Here is a 20,388-nt window from a genome sequence, read left to right on the forward strand (position 1 = left end):
CCAAAATACTGTCAGTTGTTCAAGGCTGAGAATTCTAAACTGAAAGGAAACCACAATCTTCATACTATAATTTGCACTCCCATCTCCTCAAGAGAATTGCAGAAATAATCCCTAATACTTCAATTCATAGCCTTGGGCAGGAAGCTTTTTGTAAACTTTTAGTTAAAAACGAATTCAGGTATGCGCTGTCACTTCTATTCAAGCAAATCTATACAATAACAAGACCAGAGGCACCAACTTAATCCTAAAATATCCCTCAAGAGTGTTGAGTGTCAAATATGGATACAAATATACTATTTGTATTTGTTGAGTGTCAAATACTGGATACAAATATTCTATTAAGCACCTGTTTAATATGGCAATGCCTAAGGATCAACCATTCTGTGTCAGGCATTGTACAGACAGTAGAAGACAGCTCTTGCCCCAGAGTGTGCATATCTAAATAGACAAGACAGACCCAGGATTAGCGAAAGGGATAGAACCAGGGGCGCTGGAAGGGGGGGGAGCAGGAGGCCATGTCCCTGCAACTTTTTACTGGCTGTAAGGGTAAGCAACGGGGGGTATGGGAGGAGAGGAGCAAGCGAGCAGGGGGCGGGGACTCGGGGGCAGGGGGAAAGGCAGGGCATGGCCTCGGGGGGGGGGGCCTTGGTTTGGGCACAGATGCCCCACCCCATTTTTAGGAAGCATCTGACGCTCCTGGATTGAACACATAAGAGGAGTGTACTATAATGGCAGCAGATGTAGTGTTAGTTCCACAATATTTTTTGGGTGTGCTCTCCATTAGGAGGAGGTAAATTAAATGGAAAGAAAGTGAATGAAGGGACATGGAAGGAGAGGGGAATAAGTGGGATCGGACAGAAGTGGAATGAAGCTGAGGTGAAGAGACTGATGGAGGGAGAGGGCTGGAGCAAACAACTATCAGCACAGGGCAGACAGTCTATTTTTTTTTTTAATCTGTTCTTGTACTGTTCTCAACACGATAGTATCTAAGCACCTTCCAGTAACTTCGGCCTTAAATAATGAGACAATACATCCACCATGTGGTGGTGGTTCTCTAATCCTCTTCCCCAGAGAGAGAAGCATGTACAACAGTGTGTCTTGTTTTGGTAGGGTTTTCGGTTTGTTTGTTTGTTTTTTTGTTGGAGAAGACACGGTCAAAGAAATGTCTTGCACTTGAAGCAGAAGGCGCTTGGTTCCTGAAGGAGTTCATTCCACAGGCTCGGCCCAGCCTCTGAGAAAGTTCTGTCTCCTGCACAGACAAGCTTTACCCATTGTGTGGAGACTTCCATTGTGCCAGAAAAGTGTAGTGGTCAAACACTGTCTTCACCTCTGAACATCATCTTTAGATCTTTCAGATATCCTGGGCCCAGGACATGGAGCTCCTAAAGATCAGGATTAAGACCTTGAACTTGATTGAAAATTCTATGGGAAGCCAGTAGAGAGAGTGTAGAATAGGTATGATGTGCTTGCTGTAGCCTTTGTTGCTGAGTTGTGCTTCACCATCTGTACTAGTTGGAGTTTAAGTGCTGAAGGCTTTATGCCCAGCTACACTGCATTGCTGTACTCCCACCAAAAAGTGACAAAAGGTGTGAATAACAGGCCAAGTCACCATGATGGGATGTAGTCTCTTAGCCAACCAGAGATGATAGAAAGCATTACTTGCAGAAGTGGCTATGTGAGATCTTAGTGTTGGCGAAGAATCCAAGCGTGCTCCTAAACTGCAGCCCAAATTGATTGATTGTAGGTACTGTATATATCCTCAACCAAAGGAGAGTGCACTGTACCTGCAAACTCTTCAAGGCCAGTCAAAACTCTAAAAAGTTTTCTACATGTCTGCTTTGGTTGCTCCTGTAGCTGCTCTTACCAGCTACAGTCTCTAGTTCCATCCTCTACAGATTTTCCCCAAGGCCACATGGCAGGGATTCACCACCTTGTCCTAGTTTCTCCACAATGGAGGGAGGGGGTGGCAAGTCTCTACTGCAGTTCTGGTTCTTGGGAAGATCCTGGCTGTTCCCATTTTTTCTCCTCAACCCCAGTGCAGCACCCTTGCTGCTATGTTAATGCTTGGCTTACCTCCTGTTACATCAAACCCCAGTCTTTATGCTGTATGTCTTGGTGGTGGCTAACTTTTTAAAGATAGTATTTTTAGACAAAATGCTGCATGAAAAAATAATTTCAATATAAAGTGTAACTTTCCCGAGTTTCCTTTCTATGGCACTGTTCTGAGGAGGGAAATCATAACCTCTTTTGCACTCTAGTCTTTATATTCAATGGAGCAGCCGTGTTAGTCTGTATTCGCAAAAAGAAAAGGAGTACTTGTGGCACCTTAGGGACTAACCAATTTATTTGAGCATAAGCTTTTGTGAGCTACAGCTCACTTCATCGGATGCATAAAGTGGAAAATGCAGTGAGGATGTTTTATACACACAGACCATGAAAAAATGGGTGTTTATCATTTATCAATGGGTGCTGGAAATGGCCCACCTTGATTATCATACACATTGTAAGGAGAGTGATCATTTAGATAAGCTATTACCAGCAGGAGAGTGGGGTGGGGGGAGAGAAAACCTTTTGAAGTGATAAACACCCATTTTTTCATGGTGTGTGTGTATAAAACATCCTCACTGCATTTTCCACTTTCTGCATCCGATGAAGTGAGCTGTAGCTCACGAAAGCTTATGCTCAAATAAATTGGTTAGTCTCTAAGGTGCCACAAGTCCTCCTTTTCTTTTAAAGAAATGAGGATTTCACATCCCAGCTATTGATAAATGAGTTCTTGCCAGACAGGATGCTATCAAACTAAATTTCCTTTTACATCTTCTAGGCACTTCCCTTTCTCTGGAGGCGATAGGCACTATCAGGACAGGATTGTATCCTAACAGCCCACTAGCACCTTCTTTCAATGTGACAAGGTTGGAATGTGAGGAGGTGACTGGTCGCTTCCCAGCTTACAGCTGCCTCTGTTGCTTAGCCAAAGGCCTTAGCCTAAGCACAGGGCCTCAGACTGTCACAGTAAGAGAAGGCTCTTACACCGACAGACAGTGATTTTGATTCTTGCTTTTATACCTCTATAACTAGCCAAGTGCTAAGAATACACCTATATTCTTAGAGTATAGGCCTTTACAGACAGGCCTGAATATCTATAGCCTAACAGCTGGTGCTAGAGGTTGCTGGTTATGCTATTGATTTCTCTGAGCCTTTGGCTAAGGCTTGAGGTTTTTGTCTATGCCGCACAGGCAACCATTCGTGTTACCTACTCGGTGAATCAGACTAATATAAACCCCTTGCCTAGAAAGGCACTGTTTGCTCCAGGCAGGGGTAACCTGGGAGGAAAGCTTGGTCAAGTGGTTGGATGCTCCTCTAGGATTTCGGAGAGATGGGTTTGAGTCCTGCTTTGTCAGAGGCTTGCTGTGTGACCTTGGCCAAGTCATTTATTCCATTTTCCAACTGTGAAACAGGTATAACAGCACTTCTCTGCCTCAGAGGGGTGTTGTGACCCTGTGAGGATGTGTTAAAGAGACATGAATACTATGGTTACGGGAACCATACAAGTACCTTAAACAGGCCCATATGGGTTTTGTGCTGCTGGCTGGCCACCTCTGCCTCTATTTACACTAGGTCAGTGCTCTCCAGGGCTGAAGACTGTTGCTCTGAGGGGCTTTGTTTGCACGAGGGGACCCCACTACACTGTGCCCCTACAACAGCTGGAAGCACGGGTCTTGCTCTGTTTAAATGTGCTTGTGGCCCTACATCAAGGGCGGGGATCGGCGTGCGGCAGTGGACTGGGGGGAGAGCCAGAGAGAGGGAGGCTGCTCAGGGGTAGGGCCAGCACTGGCCCCTCAGCACCAGGCAGGGGGTTGCTGACTGGCCCCCCGCTGGAAAGGGCACTAGGCTGGGCTGTCAGGCAGGGCCCAAGCAGTGACTGAGCTCGGGGGGTGGGGTGTCTGTATGGGGTCATACTCCCCTCACACAAGGACGGAGCCTGCCACCCGCCCCAACCCCTTTGTGACCCGCAGACGACGCTTGGCGCGCGCAATAACAACACCAGCGCGAAGCTTTCCCGCCCTCCCCCTCGCGCGCCGGGCACGGACCAATGGGAGAGGGAGAGGCGGCACGAGGCGGGGCCGCCAGGCACCTTCCCACCCCCTTTCCCCCCCCCCACCTCTATCCGTCGGGAGGCGGAGCCGGGGGGGGAGGCTCTCGCTCAACGCCGCTCCCCCGCCCTTACAGCCTAGCAGCCAATCAGAGGGACGCTCGGTCTCTTGTCCGACCCCCCCCCATGCATTGTGGGAGCCAATTGGAGAGTTCGCGCCTCGCCTACGCAGCCAATCAGAGGTCTGCACGCAAGAGGGGCGGAGTCGCTCGCGGCTGGCGTTGGAGGGCCGGGCCGGGCCGGGCCGGGCTGTGGGGAAGGCGGCGGGCGCGGCCCTGGTTTCCTCTCGCGCCTGGGCGGCGGCCTTCGTGCAGCCGGAGCCATGACCCGGCACCTCGGCGCTGGCTCCTCCGCACAGGGCTCTCCCGGGGGGACCCCCGGCCGCCATTTTAAGCCGGCGGCCGCCGGGAGAGAGAGCGCCCGAGACGGCAGGTACCGGCGGGCAGGACCGGGGCTCTGGGGCGCGGCAGCGGGTGTGAACAAACGTCCTGGCCCGCCCCCTCTCGGCGGGGGGTGACACCCCCAGGGAGACCGCAGCGCCCAGCGCGCCCGGGGGGGGGCTGTGCCTCTTCCCCCCTCCCCCCGCAGGGAGACCGCAGCGCCCAGCGTGCCCTGGGGGGGGGGGCTGTGCCTCCTCCCCCCTCCCCCCGCAGGGAGACCGCAGCGCCCAGCGTGCCCTGGGGGGGGGCTGTGCCTCCTCCCCCCCCCCCGCAGGGAGACCGCAGCGCCCAGCGTGCCCTGGGGGGGGGCTGTGCCTCCTCCCCCCTCCCCCCACAGGGAGACCGCAGCGCCCAGCGTGCCCGGGGGGGGGGGCTGTGCCTCCTCCCCCCTCCCCCCGCAGGGAGACCGCAGCGCCCAGCGCGCCCGGGGGGGGGCTGTGCCTCTTCCCCCCTCCCCCCGCAGGGAGACCGCAGCGCCCAGCGTGCCCTGGGGGGGGGCGCTGTCTCCTCCCCCCCCCCGCAGGGAGACCGCAGCGCCCAGCGTGCCCTGGGGGGGGGGCTGTGCCTCCTCCCCCCCAGGGAGACCGCAGCGCCCAGCGTGCCCTGGGGGGGGGGGGCTGTGCCTCCTCCCCCCTCCCCCCCAGGGAGACCGCAGCGCCCAGCGTGCCCTGGGGGGGGGCTGTGCCTCCTCCCCCCCCCCCGCAGGGGAGACCGCAGCGCCCAGCGTGCCCTGGGGGGGGGGCTGTGCCTCCTCCCCCCCCCCCGCAGGGAGACCGCAGCGCCCAGCGTGCCCTGGGGGGGGGGGCTGTGCCTCCTCCCCCCTCCCCCCCAGGGAGACCGCAGCGCCCAGCGTGCCCTGGGGGGGGGGCTGTGCCTCCTCCCCCCCTCCCCCCCAGGGAGACCGCAGCGCCCAGCGTGCCCTGGGGGGGGGCTGTGCCTCCTCCCCCCTCCCCCCCAGGGAGACCGCAGCGCCCAGCGTGCCCTGGGGGGGGGGCTGTGCCTCCTCCCCCCTCCCCCCCAGGGAGACCGCAGCGCCCAGCGTGCCCTGTGGGGGGGGCTGTGCCTCCTCCCCCCCCCCCCCGCAGGGAGACCGCAGCGCCCAGCGCGCCCGGGGGGGGGCTGTGCCTCCTCCCCCCACTCCCCCCGCAGGGAGACCGCAGCGCCCAGCGTGCCCTGGGGGGGGGCTGTGCCTCCTCCCCCCGCAGGGAGACCGCAGCGCCCAGCGTGCCCTGGGGGGGGGGCTGTGCCTCCTCCCCCCGCAGGGAGACCGCAGCGCCCAGCGTGCCCTGGGGGGGGGCTGTGCCTCCTCCCCCCGCAGGGAGACCGCAGCGCCCAGCGTGCCCTGGGGGGGGGGCTGTGCCTCCTCCCCCCGCAGGGAGACCGCAGCGCCCAGCGTGCCCTGGGGGGGGGCTGTGCCTCCTCCCCCCGCAGGGAGACCGCAGCGCCCAGCGTGCCCTGGGGGGGGGGCTGTGCCTCCTCCCCCCGCAGGGAGACCGCAGCGCCCAGCGTGCCCTGGGGGGGGGCTGTGCCTCCTCCCCCCGCAGGGAGACCGCAGCGCCCAGCGTGCCCTGGGGGGGGGCTGTGCCTCCTCCCCCCGCAGGGAGACCGCAGCGCCCAGCGTGCCCTGGGGGGGGGCTGTGCCTCCTCCCCCCGCAGGGAGACCGCAGCACCCAGCGTGCCCTGGGGGGGGGGGGCTGTGCCTCCTCCCCCCTCCCCCCGCAGGGAGACCGCAGCGCCCAGCGTGCCCTGGGGGGGGGGGGGCTGTGCCTCCTCCCGCCCTCCCCCCGCAGGGAGACCGCAGCGCCCAGCATGCCCTGGGGGGGGGCTGTGCCTCCTCCCCTCCTCCCCCCGCAGGGAGACGGCAGCGCCCAGCGTGCCCTGGGGCGGGGGCTGTGCCTCCTCCCCCCGCAGGGAGACGGCAGCGCCCAGCGTGCCCTGGGGGGGGGGCTGTGCCTCCTCCCCCCGCAGGGAGACGGCAGCGCCCAGCGTGCCCTGGGGGGGGGGCTGTGCCTCCTCCCCCCGCAGGGAGACGGCAGCGCCCAGCGTGCCCTGGGGGGGGGGCTGTGCCTCCTCCCCCCGCAGGGAGACGGCAGCGCCCAGCGTGCCCTGGGGGGGGGGGGGGGGCTGTGCCTCCTCCCCCCTCCCCCCTCCCCCCGCAGGGAGACCGCAGCGCCCAGAGTGCCCTGGGGGGGGGGGGGGGCTGTGCCTCCTCCCCCCTCCCCCCGCAGGGAGACCGCAGCGCCCAGCGTGCCCTGGGGGGGGGCTGTGCCTCCTCCCCCCTCCCCCCGCAGGGAGACCGCAGCGCCCAGCGTGCCCTGGGGGGGGGCTGTGCCTCCTCCCCCCTCCCCCCGCAGGGAGACCGCAGCGCCCAGCGTGCCCTGTGGGGGGGGGGGCTGTGCCTCCTCCCCCCTCCCCCCCAGGGAGACCGCAGCGCCCAGCGTGCCCTGTGGGGGGGGGGCTGTGCCTCCTCCCCCCTCCCCCCGCAGGGAGACCGCAGCGCCCAGCGTGCCCTGGGGGGGGGGCTGTGCCTCCTCCCCCCTCCCCCCGCAGGGAGACCGCAGCGCCCAGCGTGCCCTGGGGGGGGGGGGGGGCTGTGCCTCCTCCCCCCTCCCCCCGCAGGGAGACCGCAGCGCCCAGCGTGCCCTGGGGGGGGGGGCTGTGCCTCCTCCCCCCTCCCCCCGCAGGGAGACCGCAGCGCCCAGCGTGCCCTGGGGGGGGGGGGCTGTGCCTCCTCCCCCCTCCCCCCGCAGGGAGACCGCAGCGCCCAGCGTGCCCTGGGGGGGGGGCTGTGCCTCCTCCCCCCGCAGGGAGACCGCAGCGCCCAGCGTGCCCTGGGGGGGGGGGGGGGGGCTGTGCCTCCTCCCGCCCTCCCCCCGCAGGGAGACCGCAGCGCCCAGCGTGCCCTGGGGGGGGGCTGTGCCCCCTCCTCCCGCAGGGAGACCGCAGCGCCCAGCGTGCCCTGTGGGGGGGGCTGTGCCTCCTCCTCCCCCCCCCGCAGGGAGACCGCAGCGCCCAGCGTGCCCTGTGGGGGGGGCTGTGCCTCCTCCTCCCCCCCCCGCAGGGAGACCGCAGCGCCCAGCGTGCCCTGTGGGGGGGGGCTGTGCCTCCTCCCCCCTCCCCCCTCCGGGAGACCGCAGCGCCCAGCGTGCCCTGGGGGGGGGGCTGTGCCTCCTCCCCCCTCCCCCCGCAGGGAGACCCCAGCGTGCCCTGGGGGGGGCTGTGCCTCCTCCCCCCTCCCCCCGCAGGGAGACCGCAGCGCCCAGCGTGCCCTGGGGGGGGGCTGTGCCTCCTCCCCCCTCCCCCCGCAGGGAGACCGCAGCGCCCAGTGTGCCCTGGGGGGGGGGGGCTGTGCCTCCTCCCGCCCTCCCCCCGCAGGGAGACCGCAGCGCCCAGCATGCCCTGGGGGGGGGCTGTGCCTCCTCCTGCCCTCCCCCCGCAGGGAGACCGCAGCGCCCAGCGTGCCCGGGGGGGGGCTGTGCCTCCTCCCGCCCTCCCCCCGCAGGGAGACCGCAGCGCCCAGCGCGCCCGGGGGGGGGGGTGTGCCTCCTCCCCCCCTCCCCCCGCAGGGAGACGGCAGCGCCCAGCGTGCCCTGGGGGGGGTGTCTGTGCATCCTTCCCCCCCCCCCCCCCGCAGGGAGACCGCAGTGCCCAAAAAGAAAAGGAGGACTTGTGGTACCTTAGAGACTAACCAATTTATTTGAGCATGAGCTTTCGTGAGCTACAGCTCACTTCATCGGATGCTCACGAAAGCTCATGCTCAAATAAATTGGTTAGTCTTTAAGGTGCCACAAGTCCTCCTTTTCTTTTTGCGAATACAGACTAACACGGCCGCTACTCTGAAACCTGTTGCAGTGCCCAGCGTGCCCTGGGGGGGGGGGGGGGCTGTGCCTCCCTTCCCCTCCAGAGGAGATGGCAGCATTTGCCATGTGCTGCTGCATCTCAGTTTTTCTAGGAGGATTCTCCCATATAGACATTTGCAAGTGCCCAACTCAGAGGAAAATAAGTTCTGTCGCCAGCTACACTCCCAAGTTCCACCCACTTGGGACACTGTCAAAACAGACAGATGCCTTCTGGGCTTGGTTTGGCCTTCATGAGATGCAAAGTGCATCTCGTGGTTTAGAAGGGCTGTTGGGCTTGCCTCTGTGGAGCTCTGGGTGGTTGCTTATGCAGTTCGTGTGCTCACCTGCTTGTGAGGAAAAACTGCAGCAGCGCCAACACCCAGATGAAGAATTGATAGTGTTGTGTTGCTTAATAACAGGTGCTGATGGCAAATTGATCTCTCCACTCTTCGGAGGGTGGTAGGTGATGGGCTAGCTCTTTCTTTACTTTTATTTGATGCCGGTGGTTCTGATAACACAAGATGGCTGAATGGCAGACTTGGGAGCAAATTGAAAATGGTGGCTGACCCAAGAAGTACTAATTCAGGAAGTCATACTCCTGTGTGCAGAGGTTGCAGCTGTCAACATGTGCTGGTCTGTTTTGAGTCCAGGAAGAATTGTAGCCAATCGAGAGAACTGGTCTTAAGAGCTCAGATCAAAAGAGAGAGCTTCTGTTTATCTTTAACTCTAGTTGGCCTGTCCCAGATATGACTAATACCAGCTCATGGTTTTGAAATCAAAGCAACATGAGGGTGGCACCAAATGAATTTTTTTTTATACCAGCTGGGTTCATCTGTCCAGCTGTTTGTGTGACCCATGCTTGCTTGGTGTGGTGCTGTGTCCCCCTCTAGTGGCACCTAGCCCAGCTAGAGCAGGGGTTCTCAAACTGGGGGTCGGGACCCCTCAGGGGATCGCAGGGTTATTACATGGGGGGGGTCATGAGCTGGCAACCTCCACCCCAAACCCCACTTTGCCTCCAGCATTTATAATGGTGTTAAATATATTAAAAAGTGTTTTTAATGTATAAGGAGAGGGTCGCACTCGGAGGCTTGGTATGTGAAAGGGGTCACCAGTACAAAAGTTTGAGAGCCACTGAGCTAGAGATTGAGTCTGCTACAGTCTCGGGTAAGAACCATGTGGCTTTTAGTTTATGCAATTGAGGCTCATACACTAAGCTTCAGAGGTCTCAAGTTTATCCCGCCCACTGCTGACCAGGTTCTATTGGTGCTATGCTTGCAGTCAGCTGAATTCTGCTGATGACTTGGTCAGCTCCATCCCAAATTTTCTGTACGTGACAGGAGGCTTTCTCCTACATGATGGAGCACCTTATTTTGCCCTTCTATTTCCTTTATTTTTCCTCCATCTTAATATTACCTGTTCTAGAGGGAAAACAGGTATGGTTTCATTTTCCTCTCTGTATTACTTCCTGTTTGGGAAAGTGAAACTGATCTGTGTGGCTTTCGTTCTTTGTGAAGCGTTTAGATGAAAGTGGTTATTTTGAAAATGTGTTTTGGCCAACTTGCATCCTATTACTTTGCAGACTTTGAAAAGACTGTCATGAGATGGTAGATGTTAAAAAGCTTCCAGGAGGACAAAACGAAGTCATTACTCCTATAGATCTATTAGTTTGAGATGCTCCATTGCGGCAGGGGCAGATATGTTTGGTACCCTGCTCCCATTTTGTGTAACTGTGCTTTGTCTGATGGACTAGCAATATTGGTGCTGCTGCAGATTTCTTTGGAGATTAAACGTGGATCTTACTGGATCTGAATAAGATGGATATAGATAATAAATAGTTTGGAAGGGCTGTGGACCCTTATGTTCTTAGGGTATTAAACATTAGTTTCAGTGGTTAAAAGTCCTTTATAAGGAACTTTTATTAAAAATAGGCTTGTGCTGTTGTTTCCTGTTGTATGAGATATGAAGAAAGCTTGAAAAGTGTTAGAAGGGTTGTTTGCTTTTTTTTTTTTTAATTGAAGGATTTTGTTTGCTTCTTGTCTTATTATCAGGAATGTTGAGTAAGATCATCCCGGTTGTGTGTGGGGTCCTCCTGAGTCCTTTTTGATGGTCTCGGATTTATTGTCTTGGATTAATACTTGCACATTAATTGAAAGAGTGTTAGTAAAGGCTTTTTCCCCCCTTGAAAACATAAATAAATTGAAGTAGGTGTTGACAAAAACATTTTAAAGTCTGACTGAAAATCTTTCCCCTCTCAATTACTTGCTTTCATTCTTTTAATTATTGTGACACTGTCACTTCACTAGTTCTCCATCTTCCAGGGCTGATGACCTGGATTTTCAATGTTTTTTGGGTTTTTGTTTTTGTTTTTTTGTTAAGGGGAAGCAAAAATGCACTGCTTCCCTGAATACGCACATACCTATGCATCCTTTTAGGTTTTTACCCCCACTGAGTTATTTGTCTGTCGTGTTTTGCCTTTATCTGAAGTATCTAATATACTCCATTGTCTGAGAGAGGATATTAGTCTTGAGTGATCATTGACCTATTAATAGGACAGATACTATCGCCCCTGGTTACAAAAGGCAATGTGTCTTTAAGGTCTATCCTTCTACCCTTTCTGTTCTAAATTTTACAGTGACATTAAAAAAATTGATGGAAAGAGCAAATACCAAATAAAATTCCATAGCATTTACTGTTTTAACCCTGAAAGAAAAGCATATATACTCAGGTTTTTCTGTCCCTTCTTTTGGACTGAAGTTTCTGACCACTGTTGCTTCAGCGTGCAAGGGCAGGGAAAATGGTACTGCTGTGGGCCTGCAGGGAGAAGGCTGGAGAGTAGAGCTTCCTCCAAGAGCCTGCCTTCTCCTGCTGGGTGAGGCAAAGGTGGAAGATCATTAATTATCGGAATAATGATGATCAGGGCTTTTTATGTACTATTCATGACTTGTCTATCTTGATAGTATGTAAAATTATTTTCTCCTAAGTATGGATTTCCCCCCAAGCGTGGCTGTGATGTTACATCTACCCTAGATGTTAACAAGAATACATAGTTATTATAGGTTTCAGAGTAGCAGCCATGTTAGTCTGTATTCGCAAAAAGAAAAGGAGTACTTGTGGCACCTTAGAGACTAACCAATTTATTTGAGCATGAGCTTTCGTGAGCTACAGCTCACTTCATCGGATGCATACCGTGGAAACTGCAGGAGACATTATATACACACAGAGACCATGAAACAATACCTCCTCCCACCCCACTGTCCTGCTGGTAATAGCTTATCTAAAGTGATCATCAAGTTGGGCCATATCCAGCACAAATCCAGGTGGTCATATAGTCTGGTCACAGCACATGTTTGTTGCAATTGTGAGTATACTCTGAAATTCAAATGTTAATTTAACCCATTTAAATTAACGTTAGGTGCAGGAAATTTCCCGTGTGTGCGCCTTAAAAGCAACAGAATCAAAAGTTAGTGTTGTTTTTTTTAAACATAAGGTTTCTCCTCCAGTCTTTTTAAAAATCAAATGTAAAAATTAATATATTACTCTTAAAAGGTGACTGAAAAGTGCTATAAACTTAAGCCTCAGTTCAGCAAGGTACTTAAGTATGTTCCTAACTCTAAATATGTGGGTACTGTAGTCACACTGACTTTCTGAAGGCATGTGCTTAAGTCCCTGAATTGAGGCATTTGCTGGACTTCTAGATACAGAGCTAACTGTCCTCTTCTGGCTCAGAGCTAAAGAGAGTTTTGTAACATGTCTCTCCTTGCTTAATTCCAATATAACAAGCTATCACTTTAATCTGTAAAAGCATAACCAAAATATGGGTAATTGGAGATCTTAAATGACAGTCCTCAACAAATAAAGCTGGTCTTTGTAATCTTATACTTTCCATCTGCATACTAATTCAGTTTGACTAGAGTGTTAGAAAGTACACTCTGGTTACATCACCCATAGGAAACAATTTTAATAAAGATCTCTCACCATACATCAGACTCATCCTTTCAACATCATTTGTTTGGAACCTAAAGAAACTTCCACAAATAAAAAAAATAGGAACCATCTTGCAAGTCAGTAATAATTTCCTTCTCTTCTTGGAAGAGCGTAGATGGTGGTCATTTAATTACTTTTGAGTTAGACTGGGGTGGCTAACCTGAGCTTGAGAAGGAGCCAGAATTTACCAATGTACATTGGCAAAGACCCACTATAATATTTCAGTAGCCCCCCGGTCCTAGCACCTCTCACCCACTGGCAGCCCCACCAATCAGTGCCTCTCCGTACCTCCCAATCATCTGTTTCATGGTGTGCAGGAGGCTCTGTGAGGGAAGGAACGAGGACATGGCAGGCTAAGGGGTGGGAGTGGGAAGGGGTGGAGTGGGGGCAGGGCCTGTGGCAGAGCCAGGAGTTGAGCAGTGAGCACCCCCCCCCCCCGGCACACTGGAAAGTTGGCACCATAATTCCAGCCCCAGAGTCGGTGCCTATACAAGGAGCTGCATGTTAACTTTTGAAGAGCTGCATGTGGCTCTGGAGCCACAGGTTGGCCACCCCGAATTAGACTGTTACGGGTTCCCCCTGGGGTGCCTCCAGTGGCAGGACTTCAGGAGCCAGGCTGTGCGGGTTCTGGCCTCCAGCTCTGGCTGCTGCCCTCTGGCTCTGGTCCCAGGCACCTGCTGCTATGTGGCAGGAGCTGGCCCTGGGTGCTGACCCCCTGGTCCTGGCTGCACAGCAGTGGGCTCCACCCTGCGGCTTCAGCTGTGTAGACCCTGCTCTGACCACACAGCAGCGTGCGCTGACCCCCGTCTCCGGCCATTCAGGCTCAACCCTGCCTCTCCCCCCATTGCTTTGGGCCCTCACTGCCTTCCCCCTCTGACCTCCTCATCCAGGGCTTAATTTGTCCTGGGGCTTGCTGAGAAGTGAATTAACAAACATAGAAGTATCACTTTTCACAGCAGACTTACTAACTAGCTGAGAGGCTGTGGTAAGTGGTACTTGTATATTTGTTAGTATTGTATCATTTATCACAGCCTCCCAGCTAGCTACTGAGTGTGCTGTGAAAAGTGATATTGACAAACATACAAATATCAGCAAAAACGAGGAGTCCTTGTGGCACCTTAGAGACTAACAAATTTATTTGGGCATAAGCTTTCATGGGCTATAACCCACTTCATCAGATACATGGAGTGGAAAATACAGTAGGCAGGTATAAATACACAGCACGTGAAAAGATGGGAGTTGCCTTACCGAGTGGGGGGTAATTGCTAACAAGGCCAATTCAGGTAGCGTGGCTGTGGCCCATTTCCAACAGTTGACAAGAAGGTATGAGTAGCAACAGAGGGAAAATTATTTTTTGTAGTGACCAAGCCACTCCAAGTTTTTATTCAGGCCTAATTTGATGGTGTAAAGTTTGCAAATTAATTCCAGTTCTGCAGTTTCTCATTTGTTTTTGAAGTTTTTTTTGTTGAAGAATTGCCACTTTCAAGTCTGTTGTTGAGTGTCCAGGGAGATTGAAGTGCTCTCCTACTGGTTTTTGAATGTTCCAATTCTTGATGTCCTATGTGTCCATTTATTCTTTTGCATAGATTGTCTGGTTTGGAAAATGCACATGGCAGAGAGGCATTACTGGCATATGATGGCATATATCACATTGATAGATGGGCAAGTGAATGAGCCCCTGATGGTGTGGCTGATGTGGTTAGGTGCTATGATGATGTCCCTTGAATAGATATGCGGATAGAGTAGGCAATGTGGTTTGTTGCAGGGATTGGTTCCTGGGTTAGTGTTTCTATTGTGTGGTGTGTAGTTGCTGGTGAGTATTTGCTTCAGGTTAGGGGGCTGTCTGTAAGTGAGGACTGGCCTGTCTCCCAAGGTCTGAGAGTGAGGGATCGTCCTCCAGGATATGTTGTAGATCCTTGATGATGTGCTGGAGGGGTTTTAGTTGGGGGCTGTAGGTGATGGCTAGTGGCATTCTGTTATTTTCTTTGTTGGGCCTGTCCTGTAGTAGGTGACTTCTAACCCAGGAACCAATCCCTGCAACAAACCGCGTTTCCAACTCTGTCTGCATATCTAACTTCAAAAACAGAGTTCAATGAGAAACTGCAGAACTGGAATTAATTTGCAAACTGGGGAAGGGGGTTGTTAGAAGGTTATAGATTGCTGTAATAAGCTATAAAATCCACTGTGTCGAATGAGTCCATGATTTTTAGTAAAGAGAAAAGGAGTACTTGTGGCACCTTAGAGACTAACAAATAGTACTCCTTTTCTTTTTGCGGATACAGACTGACACGGCTGCTACTCTGAAACCCATGATTTTTAGTGTGTAGCAAAAATTTTAATTTAAGCTCCCAGGCTTTCTTTTGAAAGTATTGTGCTGGTTTCCTTTGACAATTAGGGCTGATAGGTCAGAGATAGTGATCACTTTGTGAAAAGCAAATTCACCCACGTGTGATATAGTGTGTTTTGTCTCTCCTCATTTTTCTCTGTGAGTGCATTTGAGAGCATAGTGATAGTCTGGTTTCACCCACATAGTTGCTATTGGGGCATTTAGTGCACTGAATGAGGAACACCACATATTGTGCTATGGAGCCATGGACCTTGAAAGGTGTTTTCCTGGGGGGTGTTGATCATTAGAGATAGGGCATTGCAGCATCTCTAGTGTTACTTCGCAGTGTGTCTGGTCTAGCTCATGCTAGACTCAAAAGGAGTAAATTGAGTGCACTTATACTGAAGTGGGAAGGAGGAGAATTGTAAAGGTCTTGAATGGTAGGAGGAGAAGCTTGAAGTTGATGCCTTGGAAGAGTGGAGTCGGTGGAGGGATTCAGATAGGGGCATGATGTGATTATTGGATAACAAAGAGAGAAGGCAGTGTGTTCAGAGAGGAGGAGGCTGCAATTGTTGTAAATCAGCTATACCTATCTCCAGAGCTTGATCAACAAGACTGGTTGGTTGATATTTTCAGAGTTGAATGCAGGGGTTTTAGCCACACAGGTTCAAATGAAATTAATGGAAGCAGTGTGGCTAAATCCCCTCATCAACTTTGAAAATCTCACCCTTAAAAAATGACCACTTAGTACCAGTGTTCCGTCTAATTTTTCCCACCTATGTTTGGAATGAATTTTGTTCGTATCAGTGCACATAACAAAATCCATGTGGTAGAGGTGGGGCTGAGGGGTTTGGAGTGTGGGAGGGGGTGTGAGGGCTCCGGCTTGGGGTGCGGGCTCTGGGATGGGGCCAGGGATGAGGGGCTCAGGGCTGGGGCAGTGGGTTGGGGTGCAGGGATGTGAGGGCTCTGGCTGGTGGTGCGGACTCTGAGGTGGGGCTAGGTATGAGGGATTTGGGGTGCAGAAGGGGGCTATGACAGGGAGAGGGGACTCCCTCCCCACCTCTCCCCCCAGCAGCACCTGGGCTGCGGGGGAAAGGCACCTCTCCCTGCCACAGCAGCTCCACAGCTGGAACTTCAGGATAGGGTGCCCTCCCCCAGCCCCTGCAGGTCTGGCCAGGGCTTGGTTCGGGGAGGATCACCCCGTGACAAGTCCAGGCTGGGGCCGGGCCATGCTGCGCTTCCCCGGCCCTGGCTGGGCCCCGGCCCCGGCATAGTTGGGGCTGGGAGCCACCCTGGCCAAGGCAGGTCCAGGGCTGTGGCATAGTTGGGGTGGGGGGCTGCCCCAGCTGCAGTAGGTTGGGGCAGGTCCCCGAGCAGGTTCTCTGAGTGCCTCCGCGCAGCTAAATAGGCTGCTGTGTGGCCACACAGCTTGCAGAGAACTTAGCTTAGTACTTTATTTATAAAAAGAAAAGGAGGGCTTGTGGCACCTTGGAGACTAACCAATTTATCTGAGCATAAGCTTTCGTGAGCTACAGCTCACTTCATCGGATGCATCTGATGAAGTGAGCTGTAGCTCACGAAAGCTTATGCTCAGATAAATTGGTTAGTCTCTAAGGTGCCACAAGTCCTCCTTTTCTTTTTGCGAATACAGACTAACACGGCTGCTACTCTGAAACCTACTTTATTTATAGTTTCTCATTCCATTCAGAGTGGGAAAAGGAATGATGTCATCTGCTTGTTTTTTTCAAGGCTTTATACTGGACAGAATGCTATTGGAACTTAGTTTTGACATTTACAAAATTTTCTGTAATGAATGGGTAAAATATTGCAGGATTTCAGTTTTATCTGTATTTCTTATGACAGCATTGATATTATAAAAACTGTATATTTAGGCTATAATACTTCTGTTTCCTTTTCAGAAATCAGTCTATTACAGATTTCTTCAAACCAGCTCCAAAACAAGGTAAGTTAATATTGTTATGAAAGATCTTTCGTACATGAGTTTTCTTAAATTATACAAGTGCAGAAATCTAACTAAACTTATTTCCAGTTGCGAAACTTGTAATCTATAGAAGATCTTAGCTCAGGTGTGGGCAAACTATGGCCTGTGGGCCGGATCCAGGCAGTTAGGGCATTGGATGCGGGCCAGATCACCACCCTCGTGGCACCACGGGCTCCGCACTGCTCCCGGAAGCAGCCGGCACCACATCCCGGGGGGGCCAGGATGGCAGAGGGCTCTGTGCGCTGCCCTTGCCTTCTGGCACCGTCCCCTGCAGCTCCCATTGGCCAGGGATGGGGAACCGCAGCCAGTAGGAGCTTTGGGGGAGGTACCCGTAGGCGAGGGCAGCGTGTGGAGCCCTCGGGCTGCAGAGACATGGTGCTGGCCACTTCCGGGAGCGGTGGGGCCTGGGCAGGCAGGGAACCTGTTTTAGCCCCGCTGGGTGCTGCTGCCACCCCGGAGCCGCTGCAGGTAAGTGGCGCCGGGCCAGAGCTTGCACCCCAACCCCTTGTCCCAAGTCCCCTCCTGCGTCCCAACCCCCTGCCCTGAGCCCCCTCGTGCACCCCACACCCCTTCTGTGCCCCAACCCCTTGCCCTGAACCTCTTCCTGCACACCGTACCCCCTCCCACACCCCGCATTCCCTGCCCCAGCCCTACATTCATGGCCTTGCATGCAATTTCCCCACCCAGATGTGGCCCTCGGGCCAAAAAGTTTACCCACCCCTGCCTTAGCTGTATAACCAGATGTGTGTGTAATGTTGTTGATCAAATAGGTCCGATGTAACCCTGCATGAATTCTAGTAGGGTAATAATGGCAAGGTTACAAATTTCCTTTCCATTGAGGCTAGTTAAGCTAGATGGTGGATAGTAACCCAAGCTATGACACAGTTTCATTTTTATGTTTTGGGCATTAAAATACTGTTCAAAATAATTTACGTAGTGCAAGTGAACACTGAATTACTTAATAGTCTGTTTGGCTGGTGAGAGAGAAAGATGGAGTCTGTGGATATGTCTATGCCAGAGGTGGGCAAACTACAGCCTGCGGGCCACATCTGGCCCATGAGACCCTCCTGCCTGGTCCCCTGAGCTCCTGGCTGGTTAGGGGAGGCTGTGCCTCCTCAAACAGCCAGGCATGGCCTGGCCCCCGACCCCTATCCAACCCTCCCTGCTTTTCTCCTCCTGATGGCCCCCCTGGGACTCCTGCCCCATCCACCACTCCCTGTCCCCTGACCACCCCCGCCCCGTCCTCCCCCAGCCTCAGCTCATACTGGCACAATGCTCTGGGTGGCAGGGCTGGGGGGGCGGGGAGGGAGTAGGAGGAGAGAAGGAGGGCGGGGCGTGGGTGGTCGGGGGGGTGGTGGTGGATGGGGCAGGAGTCCAGGGGGGGCCATCAGGGGGAGAAAAGCAGGGGGGGTTGGATAGGGGTCGGGGGCCAGGCCATGCCTGGCTGTTTGAGGAGGCACAGCCTCCCCTAACCGGTCCTCCATACAATTTTGGAAACCTGATGTGGCCCTCAGGCCAAAAAGTTTGCCCGCTCCGGTCTATGCTGTGCAAAAAAGGTGTGTTCTGAATTTGGGTTAGTTAACTAAACTAGCAGTAGAGAGACAGCAACTCAGTTTTTAACTTTGGTTAGCAGGTTGAGTTAGTCTCTGGGAGCATGGCATTGAACTCAAGCTGCTAATCCAAATTAGTTTTTAACTTGGGTTCCCATAGAGGTTTTAACTCAAGCTGCTAAACAGAGTTAAAAACTGTGTTGCTCTTCACTGCCATGTTAAGGACACACCCTTTTAAAACTGAATTAAGGATACACCCTTTTTTTGCAGGACAGACATACCTTTTCTTTATTTGACTGTAGGTTCTGCATTGTTACTTCATATTTTGTGTCTAAAAGCTTTTTTATTTCTCTCTGTAATAGTGTGGTGACTAAATTATGCATAATTAATTTTATATTTTGTATCTCTTTAAATTTGGCAATAAAGACAGAATTGTATTGTGTTCTCCGGACAAAAGAAATGTAAAAAATGGGGATGTTGAACTGTCAGTCATATGTACAGAACGATTTGAAAAGAAAATATCATCTCAGAAGAAAGCTAGAAGGGAAAGGATTCCAGTCCAATCGCCAAACAAGAGTCCTGTAATGGATGACTTATTGAGAGGAGCTAACAGAGAGAGAAAGGACAGTCCAAAAATTTTAGAGACTAGACCATGCATGGTGCTAAACACAAAGTATCCGAAGGTTGTGGTTCGAAAACTCCTTATGTCTGCAGGCTCTCCCAGCTATTCCTTGACAAAAAAGGATACGACTAGTAAGAGAGAACCTGGGAGGAATGAAAAGTGTCCAATTAAAACAAGAACACCGTTTTATGAAAATGGTAGGGAACAGCGGATTGACTGCGTGGATCTAGAGGAGGCCAGTTCAGATGTTGCCAGCAAATGGGTTTCAACATCAGAAGTTGACATCTTAAAAAACTATGCCAGAAGTAATGGTAACGTGAACAATAAACCTTTGTGCCAAAAAGCAGGGCATTCCACAAAGCTCCAGTACAGCCCCGTTGAATCTCAGTTTTGGTTACCACTGGAAACTTACTGCAGAGAAGGAGAGAAGAAGAGACAAAGAATGGAACAACCTAAACTGCAGCCCTTCAGTCCAGTAAAGGTATTCTTAGGACCAGGTATATCAAATCAGGTATGTCTGCAAGTGTCAATAAGGGCCAAACCTCTGACCAATATTTTAGATGAATGTGATTTACATACAGAATATATTACATAGTATTGTCTTTTTAAGCAAAGCATTGATAAAGTGATTACTAGCTATTTTTAGGTTAATCAGAAACAACTAGCTGAAAAGTTGCCTGGTTAAAACAGAAGACTACCGAAGCTAGGTAAAGTTTACTCTAATACACCAAATCTTGAGGACCCATCTGATAATTCATAACCTTAGCCATAAGCATTGAGCAATAGGAAGGGACATTAGCTCTCTTCCTGGCAGCAGTGGTCTGCTTTCAATCTCAATTTTCAGTGCAAACACAGTGCTTTGATGGAAATTGTAGTCCCTCTCCCAGTGGTAAACTTAAATGCAAAGGCAGGTGTACTGATGCTGGAAACCAGTACAAGTGTGCAAAAATAGTATGAAGTGAAGTATATTGATATAACTGATGGCATTTTATTTTTAAAAAAAAAAAAAAAAGCTTGTTTTTGACAAGGTAATTTTAGGTGAAGCAGTGATCCTCTCTCCCTGTGTGCCACTTTTTAGGTATTTACAACCTTAGAATTAAGGCAGCGGTTCTCAAACTGTGGCTGGGGAGTCCAAAGTGGTCATGACCCTATTTTAATAGGGTCACCAGTGGTGGTGTTAGACTTGCTGGTGTCGAGGGCTTCATCCCTGTGCGGTGGGGCTCTGGCTTCGGCCTTAGCCATGGGTGGCGGGGCTCAGGTTACAGGCTTCCTGCCTGGGGCTGAAGCCTTGAGCTTGGGTTTTGCGCCCTTCTCCCGGCCTGGGGTGACAGGGCTTGTGTGGGCCTGGGCTTTGGTCCCCACTCCTAGGGTAATGTCGTAATTTTTGTTGTCAGAGGGGAGTCGCGGTGCAATGAAGTTTGAGAACCCCTGAGTTAAAGCATAACACTCTTTTAGATGTGAACCTTACAGCC

The 20,388-nt window shown here is 52.9% G+C and overlaps 1 protein-coding gene across 3 annotated transcripts in view; it reads left to right on the forward strand.

Annotated features, from left to right (window-relative positions):
• The first annotated feature begins 4,356 nt into the window (after positions 1-4,356).
• The window catches only part of SLF2 (SMC5-SMC6 complex localization factor 2), a 61,510-nt gene continuing 45,478 nt past the window's right edge, over positions 4,357-20,388 (forward strand). For all 3 annotated transcript variants that reach the window (XM_073354516.1, XM_073354517.1, XM_073354518.1), the window contains exons 1-3: positions 4,357-4,585; positions 16,662-16,705; positions 18,721-19,427. In XM_073354516.1, the coding sequence (XP_073210617.1) occupies positions 4,476-4,585; positions 16,662-16,705; positions 18,721-19,427 (861 nt within the window). In that variant the 5' untranslated portion in view covers positions 4,357-4,475. The remainder of the gene's footprint in view (positions 4,586-16,661; positions 16,706-18,720; positions 19,428-20,388) is intronic.

The sequence above is a fragment of the Lepidochelys kempii genome, chromosome 7 (assembly GCF_965140265.1).
Source record: "Lepidochelys kempii isolate rLepKem1 chromosome 7, rLepKem1.hap2, whole genome shotgun sequence".
In the NCBI taxonomy this organism is placed as follows: Eukaryota; Metazoa; Chordata; order Testudines; family Cheloniidae; genus Lepidochelys; species Lepidochelys kempii.